General features: G+C 56.6%; 1 protein-coding gene across 2 annotated transcripts; it reads left to right on the plus strand.

Annotated features, from left to right (window-relative positions):
- Window positions 1–3,655: 3,655 nt before the first annotated feature.
- Window positions 3,656–16,655, plus strand: PES1 (pescadillo ribosomal biogenesis factor 1). Of its 2 annotated transcripts, none has more exons than XM_069081878.1 (15): window positions 3,656–3,831; window positions 4,825–4,904; window positions 5,826–5,979; window positions 7,880–7,989; window positions 9,014–9,185; window positions 9,325–9,414; window positions 12,402–12,518; window positions 12,680–12,748; window positions 13,060–13,149; window positions 13,349–13,479; window positions 13,829–13,954; window positions 14,044–14,228; window positions 14,544–14,704; window positions 15,446–15,640; window positions 16,104–16,655. In XM_069081878.1, the coding sequence occupies exons 1-15, from the start codon at window positions 3,808–3,810 to the stop codon at window positions 16,191–16,193; spliced, it is 1,794 nt and encodes a 597-aa protein (XP_068937979.1). In that variant the 5' UTR covers window positions 3,656–3,807; the 3' UTR covers window positions 16,194–16,655. The 2 variants fall into 2 exon arrangements, with proteins under 2 accessions (XP_068937979.1, XP_068937980.1); XM_069081879.1 differs by having other exon boundaries at window positions 15,485–15,640.
- The last annotated feature ends 3,438 nt before the right edge of the window (window positions 16,656–20,093 follow it).

Consider the following 20,093-nt stretch of genomic DNA (forward strand, 5'->3'; position numbering starts at 1 on the left):
TAGGCAATCAATCAGAAAGGATTTATGTACCCACTATGTGCCCTGAAAAGAGGAAATGTGGCATAGTGGCCTTGGTGCCAGAAAGATATGAATTCAAGTCATACCTGACGTATACCAGTGAAGTGCTCCAGACCACTAAGGCTTTAGGTTACAGAGAAGGTTCCAACCTTCACTAGCAGATTTCATGATCTGGAAGTTCCCCATACCAATGCAATAATCAATGTGAAAACACTGGGGTAAGTGCTGGCAGTAGGGAAGGAGCCAGTGGACCTAGAGAGGTTGCAGGTTACTAAGAAGAAGAGGATGAAGAGTTGGGAGGGAGGGGATCAAGGGCAAAAGCAGAGGGCTTGGCCCTGGTGAGAAGGTCCACCTTTTCCTTAGAGACTGAGCCAAGGAGAGTGAGGGAGGGCATTGGGTGAGATGCTCTTCCATTTTAGAGAAAATAACTGAAGTTCATAGCAGAGAAATGAGCTTACACAGCTCGAGGGTGGTAAAGTCAAGACCAGACTCATCCAGGCATTCAAGATCCTGATTTCTCCCCACTTTCTTAGAAATCCTTCTCTGCAGCCAGACTCACCTCCTCACTACTTCTCAAGTAGCTTTGTTCATTCCCATTATAAAGGTCAGTATTTTCCCTTCCACCACTCCCTGAGCCCCACCTGGCCCTTAGAAAACACCCCAATCCCACCTCACCTCTGATACAGGACCAGCGCATGCTGATGTCCCTCCTTTCAACCCCTGCATTTCAAGGGATTTGCCCACCCAGGACAGCATCTTCTGCACTCTGCCTTACAGGGACACAGAACCTTTTGGGGTATCTCCATCTCATCTCTTCAACAAGACTGAGAGACCCCTTTGGGACAAGAACAGAGAGGCAGCATAAGGTACATCTGGGGAGAGAGATCACCCCAAGTAGTCTAGACTCCCTTTTTTATTAGTCATGTGACCTTGGAGAAGTCACTGCCTCATCTGAGAAATGGGGATAACACTTCTTAAAGAATACTATCATGGAGAAACATGATGTAATGGAGAGAATGCTGGAGCTTGAATACAGGAAATCAAATCCTCTCTGACTCTCACTAGCTTTGTGACCATAGACAATTCACTTCTCTCTGAGCCTGTTTCTTCATCTGTAAAACAGAGATAAAAACAAGCTTCTAAAGTTCAAACGAGATAATGTTTGTGAAGTACTTGGCTCAAGGCTCATCTATATAGAGATTGGTACCTGCTAGAGATTATTCCTTATACAATCTACCTACATGGCATTTGAGAGTAATGTGCTTTGAAAACAGGGAATCAGTTAATTTAGGAGGGCTTAGTAAGCCCCCTCATGTGCTCAATTCCTTCTATCTCTTGGAAATGAGACTTTAATCAGAAAAATTTTCTGTAAAGATTTTTTTCCCCAGTTAACAGCTTCCTTTTGAATTTAAGCTGTATTGATTTTGTTTGTGCAAAACCTTTTCAATTTTATGTAATAAAAATGATTCACTTTATCTTATGAGGAAGGAACATTTCTTCCATATGGCTGATAATAGTTTGGATGTCATCTTTTAAGAACTGCCTATCATACTCTTTGACCATTTACAGGTTGGGGAATGGCTCTCTTGTTCTTATTAAATTTGAATCAATTCCTTCCTTATCTTGGAAATGAGACTTTTATCAGAGAAACTCGTGGCAAAGATTTTTTTCTCCAGTTAACAGTTTCCCTTCTAATTTAAGCTGCATTGGTTTTGTTTGTGCAAAACTTTTTCAATTTCATGCAATCAAAGTTGTCAGTTTTATCTTCTTCGACCCGCTTTACCTTTTGTTTGGTCATGAAATCTTCGGAGACAGTGAGGTTCCAGAAATAACCATAAAGCACAAACAACAGGCTTCAGCAAGACTTAAAAAAATTCCATGAGCATTTTGGTTTTGCAGACAGTAGGTGTTTAACACTAACCCCTGTTTTGTGAATTCTTTAAAGTTTACAAATCAGTTTTAAAATAGCTAGTTTAATTTTATACAGTGCCTTCAGGCTTGGAAAGTGCTTTCCATAAGCTATCTCATTTGTCCTCAGAATAATCCTGGGGAGCACATGCTGTGGGCAGATATGGGACCCCAAATCCTTCCCCTTTCCCCCCTGACCTTCCTTAATATTGCACTACCATGGACAGATCACTCAGTCAGGACTCCTCACCTTCATCACCCCATCCAAGACAGTCAAGGCTGTCCACCCTCACTTATATGCCCCCTTTCCTCTTCTGACACTGCCCTTGCCCCAGGACTGACCCTTAGCATCTCCCACAGGGACTACTGCAATAAGCTGGTGGGGGTGGGGGGCTGCCTGCCTCAAGTCTCTCCCTGCTCTGATCCATTCTTTACTCAGCTGCCAAAGTGATCTTCCTGAAGCACAAGTCTGACCACGGTCACCCCCTTTTCAATAAACTCCCTATTATCTCCATGATTAATTATAAAATCCAATTTTGTTTTTAAAGTCTTGAGTGACTTGCCTTGGGCCACAGTTGTGTCTAAGGCAGGATTCACCCTCAGGTCTTCCCGATTCCAAGTCTCCCCCGTCTAGCTGCCCCCAAGTCACTTTCTTCCCATCAGAACTTCCAGGATGAATATTCCTTGTTGTGCCCATTTTACAGAGGAGGGAAGTGATTTATAGAGACGGTCAGAGATGGGGCTGGGACTCAGGTCTTTTGGATTCGGGTTTTGAGTTCTAACGAAAATCCTAAGATTGTCACCCAAGCCTCTGCTTTCATTTAGCAGCTGGGGGAAACTGAGGCTACAAAACGGATCCGCCCGCTGGCCATGGTACCCGCATCCCCTCCTCCAGGGAGGACCGGCCCTGAGACTTCATCCAGAGAGGACGCGACCTCGGACAACGCAGGCGGCCTCCTTCCCTTATCCCTCTACAGTCAGAGCGGCCAGGGGGGCGCCCCAGTGCGCAGAGGCTGAGTCTGGATTCAGGAAGGCCTGGAGTTCAAATCCAGCCTGGCGAGGTGACCCTGGGCGAGTCCCTTGCCTGCCTCTGTTTCCTCATCTGGAAAGTGGGGATCACAACAGGCCCTGCCTCCCGGGGATGTTGTAAGGGTGGTATCTGCACGGCGCCTGGTACGTATTTTAGTGATGTTGTGCACTCGAGGGCACGGTTTGAGAAGGGAGTGGGGACGGGGCGTCCATGAGACACCGGGCTCAGCGCGGTCTGGGAAGCGCCCGATGTCCGAGGCAGGACTTGAACCCGGCTCCCGCTGTAAACGGTGGCAGATGGTGGTCCGTCACAATCCAAAGACCGGACTAGGCCCTGCCATCACACCTCCGCGGCCTCGGGGGGCGCAGCTGCGTTCCCGGGCCGACGCCACGCTGCATCCCATGATCCCCCGCGCACAACCTGCCGCCGCTACTTCCGCCCCCTTGCGTCCCAGCATGCACCATGCCACGCACATCGCCATTTCCGGCCCGGCAACTCTCACTGCCGCCGCTACTTCCGCCCCCTTGCATCCCAGCATGCCCCGCGCCACCCTCCTGCCTTCAGGGTAGCTGCTGTGTGCTGCCTGAGAAGCCGCTTCTGATTCCCGGGGACGGGACCGGGCACCGGAAGCGCTCATTACCCGGCAGCCCTCTGGCTCCCGGAGGGTAAAGGACCGTCGGTCCGAGCCCTGGGTAGCTCCGAGCAGGCGCGGACCGACAGGGGCAGGGGGCGGGGCGGGGTCCTTCAGCGCCCGGAAGCACGTGGGCCTGCGGGGCCGCGTGGACCGGAAGTGGCTGCAGCTGCCCCGGTTACGGTGTTTGCAGGGATCAGGGCCGTGAGAGGGGGCCGCCATGGGGGGCTTGGAGAAGAAGAAGGTACGGAGGAGCAGGAGGAGGCGGGGAGGTGGCAGGGGGGAGGGGGCAGGCAGAGCGGGGCTTGGCGGATGGGTGCCCCGCGGGGGGGGGCGGGAAGGCGACGGCGGAAGGGCTCTGGTGGGGGGGGGGGGGGGTCCCGACGCTCCCAGAGTGCTGGACTTCAGACAACGGCCCCGCTCGCTGTCTGTGACTTTAGCCGCTTAGGCCGGGTTCCTTAGCATTTGTGCGCCTCAGTTTCCCCGTTTTTCCCCATGAGATCTTCGGCCTTTGCGATGTCTTAGGGCTTCCTGCCCGTTTCACTTCCTTGAGGGCATGCTACCTTAATGCACAGAGCACTAGGCTCGGAGGAGCTGGGTTCAAATGCTGCCTCGGATGCTGACGTTGTGACCTTGGGCAAGTCACTGTAAAGTGAAGGTTTGGCCTTGGAGGCCTCCGCGCACCCTCCAGCCCCACGTTCTCCATCCTGTCCTTTCACGGGCTGAGGCTGTACAAGCCCAGCTGAGTTCCAGCTCTGCAGCCCGGACTCGGCCCTCGCAGGCTGGCTGCAGGGCTCTAGGAGCCGGAAGGGAGGGTCAGAGGATGGCACCTCCGAGGTCATCTTGTCCAGCCCCCTGTTTCACAGAGGAAACTCACACCCAGAGTGGGGACGGGCCCAGCAGCGGTCTGGGCTCGGCTTCTCCCTTTCTGGGTGTCTTTACGCTGAGGCTTCTTTCTCTCTGCCTTCCCCTTTCTTCTCCCTTCCCTCCCCTCCCCTGTCCTCCCCTTTCCTTCCCACCTCCCCCTCCCCTCCCCTCCCCCCCCTCCCCTCCCCTCCCCCCTCCCCTCTTCTCTCTCCTTGTTCTCACCCTGCTTGGCCTGGGAGGCCCGCTGGCTGTGATGGACTCGCACATCTGGGTGGTCAGGGGCTGCCTGCTATGCCCAAAGATAGCTTTTTGAAAGACATTGTTACTAACAAAAAAAATTGTTCTTTTTCTTCCTCCCTCCCCCAAAAAGTATGAGAGGGGGTCTGCTACCAACTACATCACCAGAAACAAAGCCAGGAAGAAGCTGCAGCTGAGCCTGGCTGACTTCAGGTGAGGGCCAGCACCGGCTGTTGGGGGGTGTCTGTGTAGGCATGAGCCAGAGGCACCGTTGTAGGTCTCCCCTCCTTTCTCAGCTGCTGATGAGCATTAAGCTGGCCTCTGGTCCTTGTCTCCCAGGAGTCCGTGGGGGCGGCAGGAAGGCCAGGGCCCCAGCCCTCAGCTTTCTGGTTTGTGTGATGAGGGGGGACTGAGGCACAGAGGGAAGAGGTGGCAGCTGGGTGGGTCAGCCGCAGCGCCTCCCTCTTAGAGGAGGATCAGGTGAGATAGATAGTGTTTGTGAAGAGGTTTGTGAGCCACAGAATCCTCCTAAAACATGAGCTGCTGTTATTGTGTCAGCCTGGATTCGAACCCAGGTCCCCAGGCTCCAAGCCTCTGGGTCTCTGCACCCATCACCCTGCTCCTCTCGGGCCCCTGCTAGCTCTAAACTTTGTTTTTTCCATAACCCCAGTGAGTTATTGGTAATGGTGGTTCTAATCTTTGTGGTGTTTCACAGGTACCAGAGCCCTTTGACTGACTGCCCCCATTTGATCTTCTGGGCCTCCCTGTAGGGTGTGGGGAATGGGAGGGGCCCTCTTTGCCCTTCCCCCACTGCAGTGGGTCTGGGCCTTCTGTGTACTGGGTGTGGAAGAGTGCCCAGGGTCTCACACCTTGTCTGGTTCAGAGGTGCCACTTGAACCCAGGCCTTCTTGGCCCCCAGGCTACCTCGCCTGTCTGCCCTGCTGTCTGGCTCATTCCCCCCTCCTAGACTAGAAGTTATGTGGCTCATGGGTGGGAGAGCTGGGATCTGACCCAGGATTCATCCTGCTAGCCTGTGGTCCTGGCAGCAGTAGGGGCAGCGGGTCTGAGCTGGGCCCCTTAGCCCTACGAGGATCCAGGCACTGATCGCTCTGGGTGGGTTTGCATCTGTTCCAGACGTCTGTGTATCCTGAAGGGCATTTACCCCCATGAGCCCAAACACAAGAAGAAGGTTAACAAGGGTTCCACGGCTGCCAGGACCTTTTACCTGCTCAAGGACATCAAGTTTCTTCTCCACGAGCCCATCGTCAACAAGTTCCGGGACTACAAGGTCAGGATTCACATTGGAGGCAGGAGACGTTCCTTAACGCCGGCCATATGCACTAATGTCTGGATCACAGTTGGCTGGGGGAGGCTCTCTCCCCTGTTGAACTGGACACAGGACCTGTCCCTTCTCTCTCTTTGTACCCAGGGTTTAGCCTAGGGCCTGACCCTCACCAAAGGCTTCTTGGTTTCACTTAAGGATGGTCCCTCCAGGCCCTTCCTCAGGGCCCTCAGTCTAGTGGGGCAGATAGGGCTCAGTGAGCAGGGAGACAGAGAACCCAACAGCCAGGGATTCTCCAGGGTGGGAGAGCCTGGGTGTGAATCCTGCTGGGGCGGGGGAGGGGGGGGGAGACTAACTCTGCTCTTGGACAAATTACTTAGATCCGTGGAGCCTCAGTGTCCTCTCTGTAAAATGCAGGCTTTTCCTGCTCTGGCCTTTTCCTTGCAGGGATTCCTGGAGGGGTTTGTAAGATGAGGGTTTAGCATTAGGAAGATTTTTCTGGTAGAGAAAGAAGAGAAGAAGGAATGGGAGAGATGAGAAAAATGGGGAAGATACAAGTCCTGCCTTTGCTTCTGTATAACCTCAAGCAAGTGATTCTCTCCCTGCCCCACCCCATCTGTAAAGGGAAGGAGTTGGACCAGATCAGTCCTTCTTAATCTGGGGTCTTTGACATTTCCTGTTCTCAGGCTCCTCCCAGCCCTGACATCCCCTGTTCTCAGGCCCTTCCCAGCTCTGGCATCCCCTGTTCTCAGGCCCCTCCCAGCCCTGACATCCCCTGTTCTCAGGCCCCTCCCAGCCCTGACATCCCCTGTTCTAAAGTCCCTCCCAGCTCTGGCGTCCCCTGTTTTCAGACTCCTCCCAACCCTGACATCCCCTCTTATGCGTTCTGAGGAACTTGAATGACCCCTGAGCCCTTGGGCCCCCTGTTTAGGACCATAGTAGTATGTTATATGTGACTTGATTTGCTTGTGCAATGGCTACATTTGGAGTATAAAGGCCTAGAATAATTTGGGAGGGCATGTTTTCCCCTGGGGTCTGAGATAAAACAAGCTTCTCTCCCAGTGGTTTTTCCCTCCCTTCCCATGTACTCCTTGTCCTCTGGACGACCGTGCTCAGCAGGGACCTGAGCAGGCTGAGGGGGAGGGAGACTGAGGCAGACCAAGGCTTCTCCCTGGGTGGAGGTTTTCTGCTGTTTGCCTCTCCTGGGGCAGTCGGTCAGCCAGTATTTAAGGCCATTGGTGCGGAGCCCTGGGGGGACCTGTGGAAGCTTCTGCTTTTCTGGTAGTGGGGGAAGCCTCAGCAGAGCCACACATCAGGGCTACCAGAGAAGCTAATGCTCCTGAGGGTCCTGTGGAGGCCTTTGGACCTCATTCTTTCTCATCTATGAAATGGGGGCTGCAAAATCAGGTCTCCTCAGCCCCTACTGATGCTGTGCCCCTGGCCTGGCCTCCCTGCTCCTGAAGTCTCAGTAAAAAGTGGCCCTGTCAGGCCTGACCCTCCTCCCATCCACCAGAACTCTGGAAGCTTCTTGCAGCCCCCCTTCCCCAGAGCTCACATGGATGTAGCCCTTGGGGGAGGGGGGTAGAGAGCTTAGGGCAGCCTGAGCAGTGTCTCCTGCAAGGCAGAGAATTGGGGCCTAGGGGGTGGCTGTCCATTGGGGAAATGACTGAGAAGATTGTGGCTTGGGGATGTCCTCAGAGACGAGGGAGGATGTGGTTCAGGGAATCCTGGGCCAGAGCGGGGCAGGGCTCAGGGGGCAGGCAGCAGGCGGCAGGCCACCCTCCAGGGGGAATCGGGATGGAGCGCCTCCTTAGTGCTGGGCTCTGTGGAAGTGACTCTTTCTGGTTTGTGTTCAGTGGGTAAGTGAAGCTCTTTAAAAGGTGTCCCTGGGTCTGTGTCCTCGCAGGTGTTTGTCAGGAAGCTCCGGAAAGCCTATGGGAAGAGTGAGTGGAGCACGGTGGAGCGACTGAAGGACAACAAGCCCATCTACAAGCTTGACCACATCATCAAGGAGAGGTGAGCCCACCCCTGGGGCGGCCCAGCCCAGCAGGAGCACCCTCATGGAGGCAGCCATGAAAGGAAGGAGCGAGTGCAAGGGAGAGTTCTGCAGGTGGGGAAACTGAGGCTCAGGAGAGGCAGGAGGATGGGCTGGACTTGCCTGCTCGTGCCTCAGTTGGTCTCTTTGGCCTCTGCCTCCCCCTGTTCTCCCCAAGCCCTGCTGTCTCAGCTCTTCCTGTCCCGACTCCCAGACCTGGACTCTGGGCTCCTTGTAAAACCTTCTCTGTGAACTCACATCCAGCCGAGTCTCACCCTGTAGAGACATCCCTTCTTTGGGATCCTGCAGCTCTGGGGTGACTGGGAGGGTCTCCTCCTCCTCCCCCAAAAGATTAAGCTCCATCCTGCTCCCTTGGGAGCCAGGAGGCCTCCTGCCTCGTGCTGGCAGGCGTTTGTTGTTGTTCAGTCAAGTCTGACGCTCTGACCCCATTCGGGCTTTTCTTGGCAAAGACACTGGAGGGGCTGGTCATTTCCTTCTCCATCCCAAATAAGAAACTGAGGCAAACGGGGAAATGACTTGCCCAGGGTCACACAACCAGGAAGTGTCTGAGGCCACACTTGGACTCAGGATTCTGGGTCTTCCTGACTTGTGGGTGGCCATGATGGTGCCCCCTTGCAGCCTGGTGTTTTGGTCTGGGAAACAGTTGGTTAGAGCCCCTGGATGACCTAGGCCATGGGGAGGAGGAGGAGTAAAGGGGTTCAGCCTCCTGGCCTCCCTTCCTGTCCTGGCTCTTCCAGAAAACAAAGGTCTTAGGCCCTGCCCTGAGCCCCTCCTTGTGGCTCCAGCTGGGGGCAAGGAAGCAGAGCCAGGCCGGGGGGCCGGAGGTGAGGGCTGGGGGCTGGAGGCCAGGGGCCGTGGGCCAAGAGACAGCCTGGCCTGGCCTGGCCTGGCAAGAATGAGAGCTGGGGTGAGGGCAGAGGGCTCAGGCTCCTCTGCTCTCTGCTCACCCCTCCCCTCCTGCCTCCCTGCCCTGGTCGCTCCCAGGTACCCCACCTTCATTGACGCCCTGCGAGACCTGGACGATGCCCTGTCCATGTGTTTTCTGTTCTCTACTTTCCCCCGAACTGGCAAGTGCCACGTTCAGACCATCCAGCTGTGCCGGAGGCTCACCGTAGAGTTCCTCAACTACATCATCGCCTCCCGGGCTCTGCGCAAGGTGAGCCCCGCAACCCCCGAGATTCTGCTCCCCCTCCTGCTCCCCCCAGCCCTGCCCCCTCCCCCACTCAGCCCTGTGCTCTCTGCTACCTCATTCCCCCAGCCCTGCACACATCTCCTTACGAGCTTCTTCCCCCCAGGTCTTCCTGTCTATCAAAGGGATTTACTACCAGGCCGAGGTGCTGGGCCAGCCCATCGTGTGGATCACCCCCTATGCCTTTTCCCACAACGTGAGTCAGTTCCCTCCTGCTAGTCACAGGCTGTAGCATCTGAAGGCCTGGGTTCAAGTTCTCTTTCTGCTGTTGGGGGTCATTGTTTGCTGTCTGTCCCTGACCATCTTCCTGACTCCTCCCTTTGGGGGGCAGTGTGAGGGAAGGACCCGAGCCTCGGGGGCCTCGTCTGGTGCCGTGGGCTCCCCCCCATCTCACGGCAGCCTCAGGTTCAGGACCTTAGCCAGGATCTGTTCACAGACACTGAGGTGAGCTGGCAGTGGCAGAGGCCGCCGGCCCCCAGAAAGAAGGGCCCTTTGGGAGGGGGCCCTGTGGGGGCCTTCTCTCTCACTCTTTCATGTCTCCCAGGTTGCCTCAGCCTGCAGGTTCTGGATGGGCTGGGAGGAGGGGGAGGGGCCCCAGGCTTCATTTCCTGACAGCTGGACAGGCTTGGCCAGGGCTGGCTTCATCCTCCTCCTCTTCCTTCCACCCCCTGCTCCAGAAGCAGTTTCTCCAGGGCAGAGAAGTAGGGAGCCAGTGAAAGGGGCAGGAGAGGATAGAGCTGCGGGGGTGGGCCAGGGGGAGTGGTCAGGTGCCTCGGCACTCTGTCCTTCTGCTCTCTGCCTTGGGCCCCCCGGAGCTCTCCCTGCCCCCCTTCTCTTGTCTCAGACTCTCGGTGGGCAGGCTGCCCTCAGCCAGACCACGGGGGATTTGTGGTTTGTGGCGGTCCTGTTTTAAAGATGTCTCTGTCCCAGACGCTCTCATTGGCACCCATTGTAGCTCACTCGTCCCCACGTCGGGATCGGTGATCTCTCAGTGTACTGGGATCAGGCCTTTCTCATCCTGGGCCTGGCCCCTGAGCTGGGCCTGCTGACAGTGTGGGGACCCCGTGTCCTCCCTTGTTCTTCTTGCATGACCCCCTGCCTTTTCCAGTACCATGAGCAGGGACTCTCTTCCTCTTACCTTCTTGGCTGTATGCTCTCATTGGTGCTGCCTGCTGACCTGTCTGTGGCCCTCATGGCTCTGCTGGGGGCTTGTGGGGGCGGGCTGTGAGCTAAGGAGAGGGATTCTTGGTGGCAGCCGTCCATCATGGTCTGGCCCCAGCCTTGGCCCTGCTGGCCTTCTGAGGCCCATGGTCTCCAGGGACTCCTTTCTCTCACCCTTTGATGATGATAATGCCCCATTTCACAGATGAGTTCATTCTGTCCCTTCTCCCTGGCTCAGAAAGGGCAGGGACTTTGCACAGGTAATTTCCTTTCCATGCCTAGAAGGGTGCCTCTCTTCTCTAGTAACGCTGGTGATGGTACGGCACTTGACATTTACAGGAATTTTACAGGAAATTTATATTTCCCTTGATCAGAAGCCCTGGTAGTCCTGGAAGGGCAGAGGAGATGACTGCCCCTGCCCAGGGAGGGGGAAGGAGCACCGGCCCAGCCACTGCAGGCTCACTCACTGGCAGCCACCAGTTTCCTGGTCTGCAAAGTGAACTCTGTGTGTGTGGAGTAGATGGGGCGCAATCTCGGAGGGGAGGTGCTAGCAGTGGGGTCCTGGCAAGGCCTCTTGCAGAAAGCGGATTTGAGGCGTCTCAGGAAGCCCGGAGGTGGGGGTGAGGAAGGAGAATGTTCTGGGCAGAGGGTCTGGGTCGTCCCGCCACCTCCCCCTGCCCTGGATTTGTAGTGAGTGGCCGGCCTGGGCTGGAGCCCCAGGCCTGTGGGACCCTCGTGGCCCCCGATCCTTCTCCTGGTTGGGTTGGTGGCAGGGGCTGTTCCTCAGGGCTATAGCAGGCTTAGATAAAGGCCACTGGAACGTTTGACTGAGGGGGCAGCCCATTCTTCCCAGCCTCTTCCCTCGGTTGGCTGGAGCTTATTTCCTGGCCCTGATCTTCCTGGTTATGGAAGGATGGGGCTGCCCCGCCTGGAGCCCAGAGGCCCAGGCTGTCGGGACCTTGGCCTCATCCCCTCTGCCCCTGAGTCAGGGTGCCCTGGGCTGCACCCACTTAGAACCTGTTTGCCCCAGGGCACAGCTGGGACATCTTTTACTCTTCCTGTGTCACGTTTGTTTGGGAAGGTGTCCTGCCCCTCCCCAGCGTGTGGCTCCTAGAGTCGGGCTTAAAAAGACAGAAGGAAGCAGCAGTTCAGCAGAACTGACCGGCTGACCTTGTCTGGCCGGGTGTCAGTGTTCAGAGGGGAGCAGGAGGCCCATTTGCTCATGTCTTCTCTAGAACCACACAAGGTCGGCTCACTTCCCCTTCTCACGGGCTCTTGTCCCCGGCTTGCTGTTTTCTGGCGCCCTGTCCTCACTGCCTCAGTTTACACACATTCTCTGTGTTTTTCTTGTCACGGCTTAATCATTGCGCTATCAACGAGACATTTACCTTGTTTCTAGTTCTTTGCTATCACGAAAAGTTCCGTCATGAAAACAGTGGTGCATGTGGGACTGTCCCTGGGATATTTGTCTAGGAGTGAGATCTCTAGATCACAGGGCTTGGACCTTTTGGTCACCATCATCGCATGATTCCAGATGGCTTTCCACACTGCACTACTTCGCAGCTCCACCAACAATGCATGAGTGGACTTATCTTTCCATGACCTCGCCAACATTCCCATCTTTTGTCATCTTTGCCGCTTTGCTGGGTGGGTGTCAGCTGAAACCTCGGGTGGTTACCACTTGCATCTCTCCTGTCAGTAGCCAGCTGGAGCAGTTTTTCACATGGTTAATAGTTTTCATTTCTGAGAACTGTTTGTTTCCATCCTTTAAGTGCAGAGAGCATTGGAAACCTGTCCATGATGTTGTCTTTTGAAGGCTGGGACAGAGACTCAGAGGAAGAGGCAGGCATGCTTCTTTTGGCTTTTGTTGGGGGTCCCTTCTCTTGGGACCACAGTCCCGGAAGAGGCCCAAGGGGAGCTTCCACATGGCCACCTGTGCCTAGCTCGCAGGGCCCAGCTCTGGGGGACCTGGGGCTCCTGGCTCTCTGCCTACTCATGTTCCTTCACTCTTGGCTTCCCCAGCATCCGACTGACGTGGACTACCGAGTCATGGCCACCTTCACCGAGTTCTACACCACTCTGCTGGGCTTCGTCAACTTCCGCCTCTACCAGACACTCAACCTCCAGTATCCCCCCAGGGTGAGGCGCCTTCCCTGCGCAGGCCCAGACACAGAAGCCGAGAGGCCTTGGCAGAGTGCAGCCTGGGCCTCTTGCTGGGGCCGGCCGGGCTCTCCTGCCACCTGGTGCAAAGGGCACAGGCTTCCTCTTCCTCTTCTTACCCTTGGCCTCTTGTCTTCTAGCTCGAGGGGCCCAATGACAAAGACCAGGCAGATGAGGCCTATGCCATGGACTCAGAGAGCTCCCTGGAGGTGAGGTGTGGGGCCGGGTGGGGGCCAGTGTGCCTGGGGCCCCCAACCCGCCTACTCACAAGTTATCCCTGTGCTCACAGGCTTCCTGGGACCTTGAGGCTGGCACTGTGGCAACCAGAGGGACAGGCCCTTTCTCCTGTATCTGAAGCTTGGGCTTCAGGCTCTGGCCTCTAGGAGCCTCGAGCTATGGGGAGGTGGGGCCTGCTGGCACTGAGGGGGAAGGTGGGCTGCTCACCAGCCTCGCATCCCCCCTACTGACTTCTGGGCCTTGGGCCGTGTCTCATGCAGCTGTTTCGGTTACTTTTCTCCAGAAACTGTCGGCCTTGAGTGCGAGCCTGGCCCGTGTGATGGTGCCCGTCGCAGAGGAGGAGCCGGAGATAGACGAGTTCCCTGCTGAGGGGGTGATTGGGCTCTCTGGTTCAGGGAGGGTGGGAGGCGAGGAAACGGAGGCTCAATGACAGCCGTTAAGTGGCCCCAGTTGCCCCACTAAAAGCCAGGGCCCCTGGTCTGGAGAGGGGAGGCGTCTTTGTTGCTCATCCCTGGGCCCGAGACCCTGGGGACAACTGGGCCCCAGTGGCCTCTTTCATCCTGTGCCCACAGGAGACCGCTGAGCAGGAGGAGGGCCTGAGGAGGGAGCATGAGGCCCTGGAGAAGCACAAGAGGCTGTTTGAGGGGCTGAAGTTCTTTCTGAACAGGGAGGTCCCTCGCGAGGCCCTGGCCTTCATCATCAGGTCGGTGTTATCTGTGTGTGTGTGTGTGTCTGTCTGTGTCAGAGTGTGAATGTGTGTATTGTGCATGATGTGGGGGTGTGAGGGGTACGGCACCAGAAGGTGAAGCTCCTGCTGGCGGGCAGCAGGCAGGGGCCGCCTCTGCCCCATTGGTTGGTGGGTCGCCCAGACGCAGGAGCACAATGGAGATGTGTCAGTAGTGCACATTCAGCCTGAGTGTGTCTGGAGGTCCGGTTGTCAGACCCCACCCAGCACCCCGATCAGTGGCTCTCCTCTGCATCCCCATTCCCTCCACCCCCCGTCAGAGCCCCTCCCTGTGCAGCTGCCTCACCCAGCCTCCCTCTTTGCACAGGAGCTTTGGTGGGGAAGTGTCTTGGGACAGATCTCTGTGCATCGGAGCCACATACGACGAGAAGGAACCTTCCATCACCCATCAGATCGTGGACCGGCCCATGCAGCCCACCCCTGTCATTGGCAGGTGAGCCCTCACTGGCACCGGCCTGGCCTCTCCCCCTGTCCCCCTAGCCAGGACTGGGCCTCGGGCCCTCACCTACCCTGCCCCTCCAGGTGCTACGTCCAGCCCCAGTGGGTGTTCGACTCAGTCAATGCCCGCCTCCGGCTGCCCGTGGAGGACTACTTCCCTGGGGTGCTCCTGCCCCCGCACCTCTCACCTTTTGTGACCGAGAAGGAAGGAGACTACGTGCCTCCTGAGAAGCTCAAGCTGCTGGCCCTGCAGCGGGGGGAGACCCCAGGTAAGCCACGTCCCTGCCCCTGCACCCGGGGAGGGGAGGCGGCATTCTCACTGCAGAGGCTGGGGCTCAGCAGGCCAGGCCGGGTGGGCCACGAGCTCTGGGCCTCAGTTTGCCTATCTTTGAAATGAAAGGTTTGGCTCAGGTGATGATCTGGTGAAATGAGAAAACCCTGGGGTCTTCTGGTGGAGGGTGGGGGCAGGGAGTGGGGCTCTCCTGGGGCGGGGGGAGCAGGGAGCCTGGGTCAGGTATGCTGTGAGGTGCTCCCTGGCCCCCAGGCCTCGCTCAGCCACCACCTGTATGATGTGTGTCCTGTAGGGAATGTGATCGAGTCAGAGGATGAGTCTGAGGAGGAGGGTGAGGAAGAGGAGGAGGAAGGTGATGGCCAGGAGGAGGAGGAGGAAGAGGAAGAGGAAGGTTCAGAGGAGGAAGACGAGGCCAGACTGAAGGTGATGGAAGAACAGAGGACTCAAGGAAAGGTACTGGGGCCCACCCTCCTGGGGCAGGCTTCCTCTGACTCCCCCACCCACTGCCAGGGAGCCGTCCTTCAGGAAGTACGGTGTGGGGCAGGTGTACTCACGACCCCCAGGGGTGACATGATGGGGTTGGACCATCTTGGCAGAGCCTCGGGCACTGCCCACTTCCCTGGGGAGACCCGACTCCCACCTGCAGGCCCCCCTTCTTCTGGCCCGTCCCTGCTCCTGGGGGCAGCATTTGGGGCCCCCAGGAAGCCAGCAGGTGGTGGGTGTCCCATCTCTGTCTTCTCAGCCTGTTAGAGCTGAAAGAGGGCTGGCCTTGGGGTTGGGGCCTGGGCTTAGATGCCAGGCCTCCCTCTCACTCCCCAGGTAACCTGGGGCAAAGGCCTCCTCATCCTTGGCTTTAAAATGGCCATAAGAGACCCTCTCTTGGGATCATTTGGTGAAGGGGTTTTACATGCATCAGGGGAACAGTGAGTAGGGGCAAGAATGCCCCCCTGGATCCTGGCCACACCCACCCATACAAGGGTGTCCAGGCTTCCCCTGGTGGACAAGTGGGAACCACTGCTGTGATGACCAGCTGGTCAGCAGCGACCCTTAGTTTCTTCAGCTGTAAACTGGGCATGAGAGCGGCTCCTGCCCCACCAGGATCATTGTGAGGATCAAAGGTGGACTTAACCCATCGGGCTGTAGGGCCTCACTCCCCCTTCCCCCGTCCTCCAGAGCACCTCATGGGTCCTGCAGGGCTGGGCTGAGGTCATTGAGGTGCTCGGGTGTCCCCAGAAGCCACAGGTGACCATGGGGACCTTGGACAAGAGGCGTCAGCTGCCGCAGGAGGAGGAGAATGAGGCAAAGAGGCTGGCCATCATGACCATGAGGAAGAGGGAGAAGTACCTGTATGACAAGATCATGTTCGGCAAGAGGCGGAAAGTGCGGGAGGTGAGCTGGCCCCAGGGGCCTTGGCAGTTGGTGGCTTCTTGGTGCTGGTGGCTTTTCAAAGGAAAATCTCTTTGTAGAGTGCAAATGACTAGAATAAGGGCTTTGAACTAAGTGATCTCTAAGGCTCCTCCCAGCTCTGACATCCCCTGTTCTCAGGCCCTCCCAGCTCTGACATCCCCTGTTCTCAGGCCCCTCCCAGCTCTGACATCCCCTGTTCTCAGGCCCTCCCAGCTCTGACATCCCCTGTTCTCAGGCCCCTCCTAGCCTTGACTTTCTATCTTCCCAGACAGCCTGCAATATATATATATATGAACCTTTTCAGGGCAAGTGGCATGTTGATTTTCCCCAATAATCTTCATTTAGGGCTATCAGAATGCCCTTGGCCCAAGACCGTTTGTGAGAGGGGGATGTCTCTGGACTCCTGGCTCTCCCTTGTTTAAAGTGCTTCCTCTCCCTCTCACAGGCAAACAAACTGGCCCAGAAGAGGAAGGCCCACGATGAGGCTGTGAAGGCCGAGAGGAAGAAAAAGAAGAAGCAGGGGGCTCAGGCCTGAGCCCGGCCTGCCTGGGCCCCTGCTCTGGAACCAGGCTGCTCCTGGGCGGGGCCCTGCTGGAGACTTTGGCAGAAGGAGCTTCCACCTTCTCTTCCAAACTCCCCATCTGGCCAGTGCTCAGGCCTCAGACTTTCTGGCTAAGGGGTTTCCTGGGGGGCTTCTTCCTGTGCTGGGCCCTGCTGGCCTGGGGGCTCTCAGCTTCTACTGGTGCCCCCTCCGTGCTCCCAGACAATGGCTTCAGTGGTAAGGATCCTGTGCCATGGGCACCGCTGATGCCTTGTCCTCGAGGTGGGGAGATGGCAGGTGGCTCAGAGGCCCTGAGGTGGCCAAGGCGTCCAGGGCTGCTCCCTGGGCACAGTCTGAATCTCCAGGCCCCTGCCCACTTCGGTCTGTACAGATAGGACTTGGTGATTCTTACTTTATATCTGAGGAAAAGGTTTCCAAATAAATCTGTGGACTGATGCAGCCCGCTGGATTTTCTGTCCTGGGACCTTCAGCTTCTGGAGAGGACACTGAGGGGCCTCCGTCCCGCCCAGGCAGTCGGGTTGTGGGGCCGGTCCCTGGAATGCCGGCACAGAGGAGGTCCCACTGTGGTTATTCCAAAGCACCTACTATGTGCCAGCCACTTTACAGATACTGTTTCATTTGCTTCTCACAACCCTCGGAGGTGGGTGCTGTCATCTCCATTTTACAGGTGAAGAACAGTCAAGCAGAGCTGGTCAGTGTCTGAGGCAGGATTTGAACCCAGGTCTTCCTGCCTCTGGGCACTGTGGTGCCCCTGGCAGCCTCTAGGTGCTTACGGTCCAAGGAGCTTGTGCTGGGCTGTAGGAGGGACAGCAGTTATGACGGGGAGGGGAGCAGGGAAGTGAGGGGTGAGGAAGGCGGGGCACTGCAGAGGTGGAGAAAGACCAAGCTGTGCCTGGCTTTGGGGAGGCCCCTGGGATGTGGCCCAGCCTTGGCCTTTCCCAGCAGCATATTTGTGGTCACCCAAAATAAAATAAGGGACTAGTGAAGGAAGCCGATTGGAGAGGACGAGGCTAAGACCTCCCCTGCTTTAGAAGGATAGTTCTGGAAGCTAAGGAAGGATTGACAAAAGCAACCTGGGCCGGAGGGGACCCCCAAGGCCATCTGGATGAGGAAACTGAGGCTGGAGGAGGGGTAGAGCTCTCGTCCAGGTTCTCTGGAGCCAGAGCCAATTAGGGAGTGCTTGGGAGTAACAAAGGCCTAATCTAGGGTTTGCCCCACCCCCCCTCCAGAAGGGGGCTGATTGGGGAGACATGGTTTAGAATTTGAGAACATGGAGTCTCGTCCCTCCCCAGTTCAGGCCTCACTGTCCTCGCCTCTTAAAGAAGGGGCTGGACAAGGAGGCAAATGTTGGGAGGGACAGTATCACCTTGGCCCCAGTGGTGGTGTCACACCACCCCCACCCCCCATCCTTCACCCGGGCAGGAGGTGCCCTGCAGTCCAGCCACAGACATCGGTACTGCTCTGTGGTAGCTGCTAGGGATGCGCCCAGCACAGGTGCGTCTGAAAGTCTGCAGGACAAATACATATGGGGTAGCCAGGGCAGAGGCCACTGAGAGTCGGCCGAGGGAAGGGCTTGGTCACCAAGCCTTGTCTCGAAGGAGACAGAAGAGGGAGACCATTCACAGCTTGGTCGAGGGATGGAATTAGGGAAGCGAGGAGACAGTGCTTTGGCAGCATGCAGAAAGGGGAATGATCTTTAATTAGGTTGGAGGTGGGCTTTGAATGCCAAGGAGAGGAGATTACATCCTGGAAGCAGTAGGGAGCCCAAGGAGCTGTCCCACGGATGCAGGATGCAGCCCAGGGAGAGACTAGGGCAGGGAAATTGGGTGTATGCAAGGTGAGGAGTTCCTGAATAAAGGGTGGCTGCTGCATGTGGAGCAAGAAGGGGTCATGTGTGAAAGTGGAAATGGCAAGATTTTTCTTCCACTGGTGAGACATCAGTGGACGTGGGAGAGTGAGAAGTCAGTCAAGGGTGATGCTGAGGCTACAAACTTGGGAGACTGGAATGAAGAGGGCTCCTTGACAGAAATGAGGAAATCTGGAAAAGGGAGAGTTTGGAGTAGGGAAGATGATGAGGCCACTAGGGGGCTCCATAGTGCATAGATGGAGTCCAAATCTGGCCTCAGACACTTCCTAGCTGTGTGACCTTGGGCAAGTCACTTCACCCTGTTTTCTTCAGTTTCCTCATCTGTGAAATGAGCTGGAGAAGGAAATCACAAAACCACTTCCGTAACTTTGCCAAGAAAACCCCCAGTGGGGTCGCAAAGAGTCGGACACAACTGAATGAAGATCCCGAGTCCTGTTTGGGACATTGAGTTGTTTAATAGGCAGATGGTGACATGGGACTGAAAGTCGGGAGATGGGAGCCTGCATATGTCACGCGCGTCATCTGCAGGGAGATGATGATTCAGTCCAAGGAAGCTGATGTCTTCTCCAAGAAGGGAGTGATGGGAATAATCCCGGGCTGAAGCTTGGCAAGGGGCTGAGACTGGTGGTGAGCACAGGAGTGTGGGCAGACCCAGCGGATGCTAGGGTGGAGTTGGGAAAAGAAGTGAAGTGATCCAGGCTAATGACCTGGAAAAAGGCAGGGTCGAGATGAGGGCAGAGAATAGGTCTGGGAGGGGGAGGCTTAAGGAGAGGTTCCTGGATGGAGGTTATGGTCAAGCTGAGCCGTGTCAGGGGAGCTACCTGTTATGGCCATTCCGGTGGGCGGCTGATGGGAACTGCCAGCCATGGGACCTCAGAGACTGGGGGGGAATTGGGGGCTTGGGCTTTTGCGGGAGCATCACTAGAGTATCAGAACGTGTGAAACGTTTGCTAAGCTCTTCCTCTGCAAAAGAGCTGGGGATGTGTAAATGGGAAAGTGGGACAGCCCCTGCTCACATTCCCGTTCGGGAGACAGCAGGTTTGGAAGGCAAAGGTCCCCTGGTCCTTAGGGGCCAGCAGCAAAGCAGACAGTGATGCCTCTTCACGGCATCTCCACTGATCAAGCCCTAGCCTTTTCTGATGATGGAGTGTTTGACAGCGCCAAGGACATGGGTGATCTGGGTCTTCAGCAGCTGTGTTGGGAGGGTCTCTAGGAGCTAGTCAGTCTCCCACTCCCCAGGGGACATTGAAGCTCCCCACACCACCAGTCTCAGCCCCTTGCCAAGTGCTGAGCTCATTGGCAGAGGAGGGAGACTGACCCAATGCTCTATAGCCGTCGCATTGGGATCTGGTGGAAAATGTGGATAGTGTGAACATCAGAGGAGGAAATGATGGTGACAGAGTCTGGGAGTGGAAGTGGGGATTCAGGAGCATTGCGACCCTCTCTGTTGAGGACCAGCACTTGTGGCTGTGAATAGTCATCAGTCATCAATGCCTGTGCTAAGCCCTGGGAACAGGCACAGAGACGAAAGCAGTCCCGGCTTCCCTCATTCTAAGGATGGATACAGAGCAGGTGCAAGACGGGCCCTGGGCCTGGAGGCGTGAAGACCCGAGTTCAGATCTGACTGGGTGATGACTATCACCTGTTTCCTCGTCTGTAAAATGGGGATAATAGCCCCTTCTCCCTAGGTTGTGGGGATCAAATGGGATGGTTGTGAAGCGCTTGGCACATGGTGAGAGGGGAGACATTAACAAGGAAGTGAGATTGAGCTGAGCCTCGAGGGTAGCCTGGAAAACAAAGCGGGAGAAGCCTGGAGGGATCCCAGGTACCTGAAGAGCATCTCACACTGAAGGAGCTGCCAAAAGCAAAAGGAAAAGAAGCGGGTGTCGTGTGGGGGGGATTGAGGAGGTGGGGGGGGCGGAGCTTGCAGAGGGGGGGGGGGGGTAGGGTCCGAGCAGTGGGCGGGGGGGGGGGGGGGGGGGGGGGGGGGGGGGGGGGGGGGGGGG

This window comes from Petaurus breviceps, unplaced genomic scaffold (genome assembly GCF_028583685.1).
Source record: "Petaurus breviceps papuanus isolate PSGF00001 unplaced genomic scaffold, PetGlider_PUasm1.0 99, whole genome shotgun sequence".
Taxonomy (NCBI): Eukaryota; Metazoa; Chordata; class Mammalia; order Diprotodontia; family Petauridae; genus Petaurus; species Petaurus breviceps.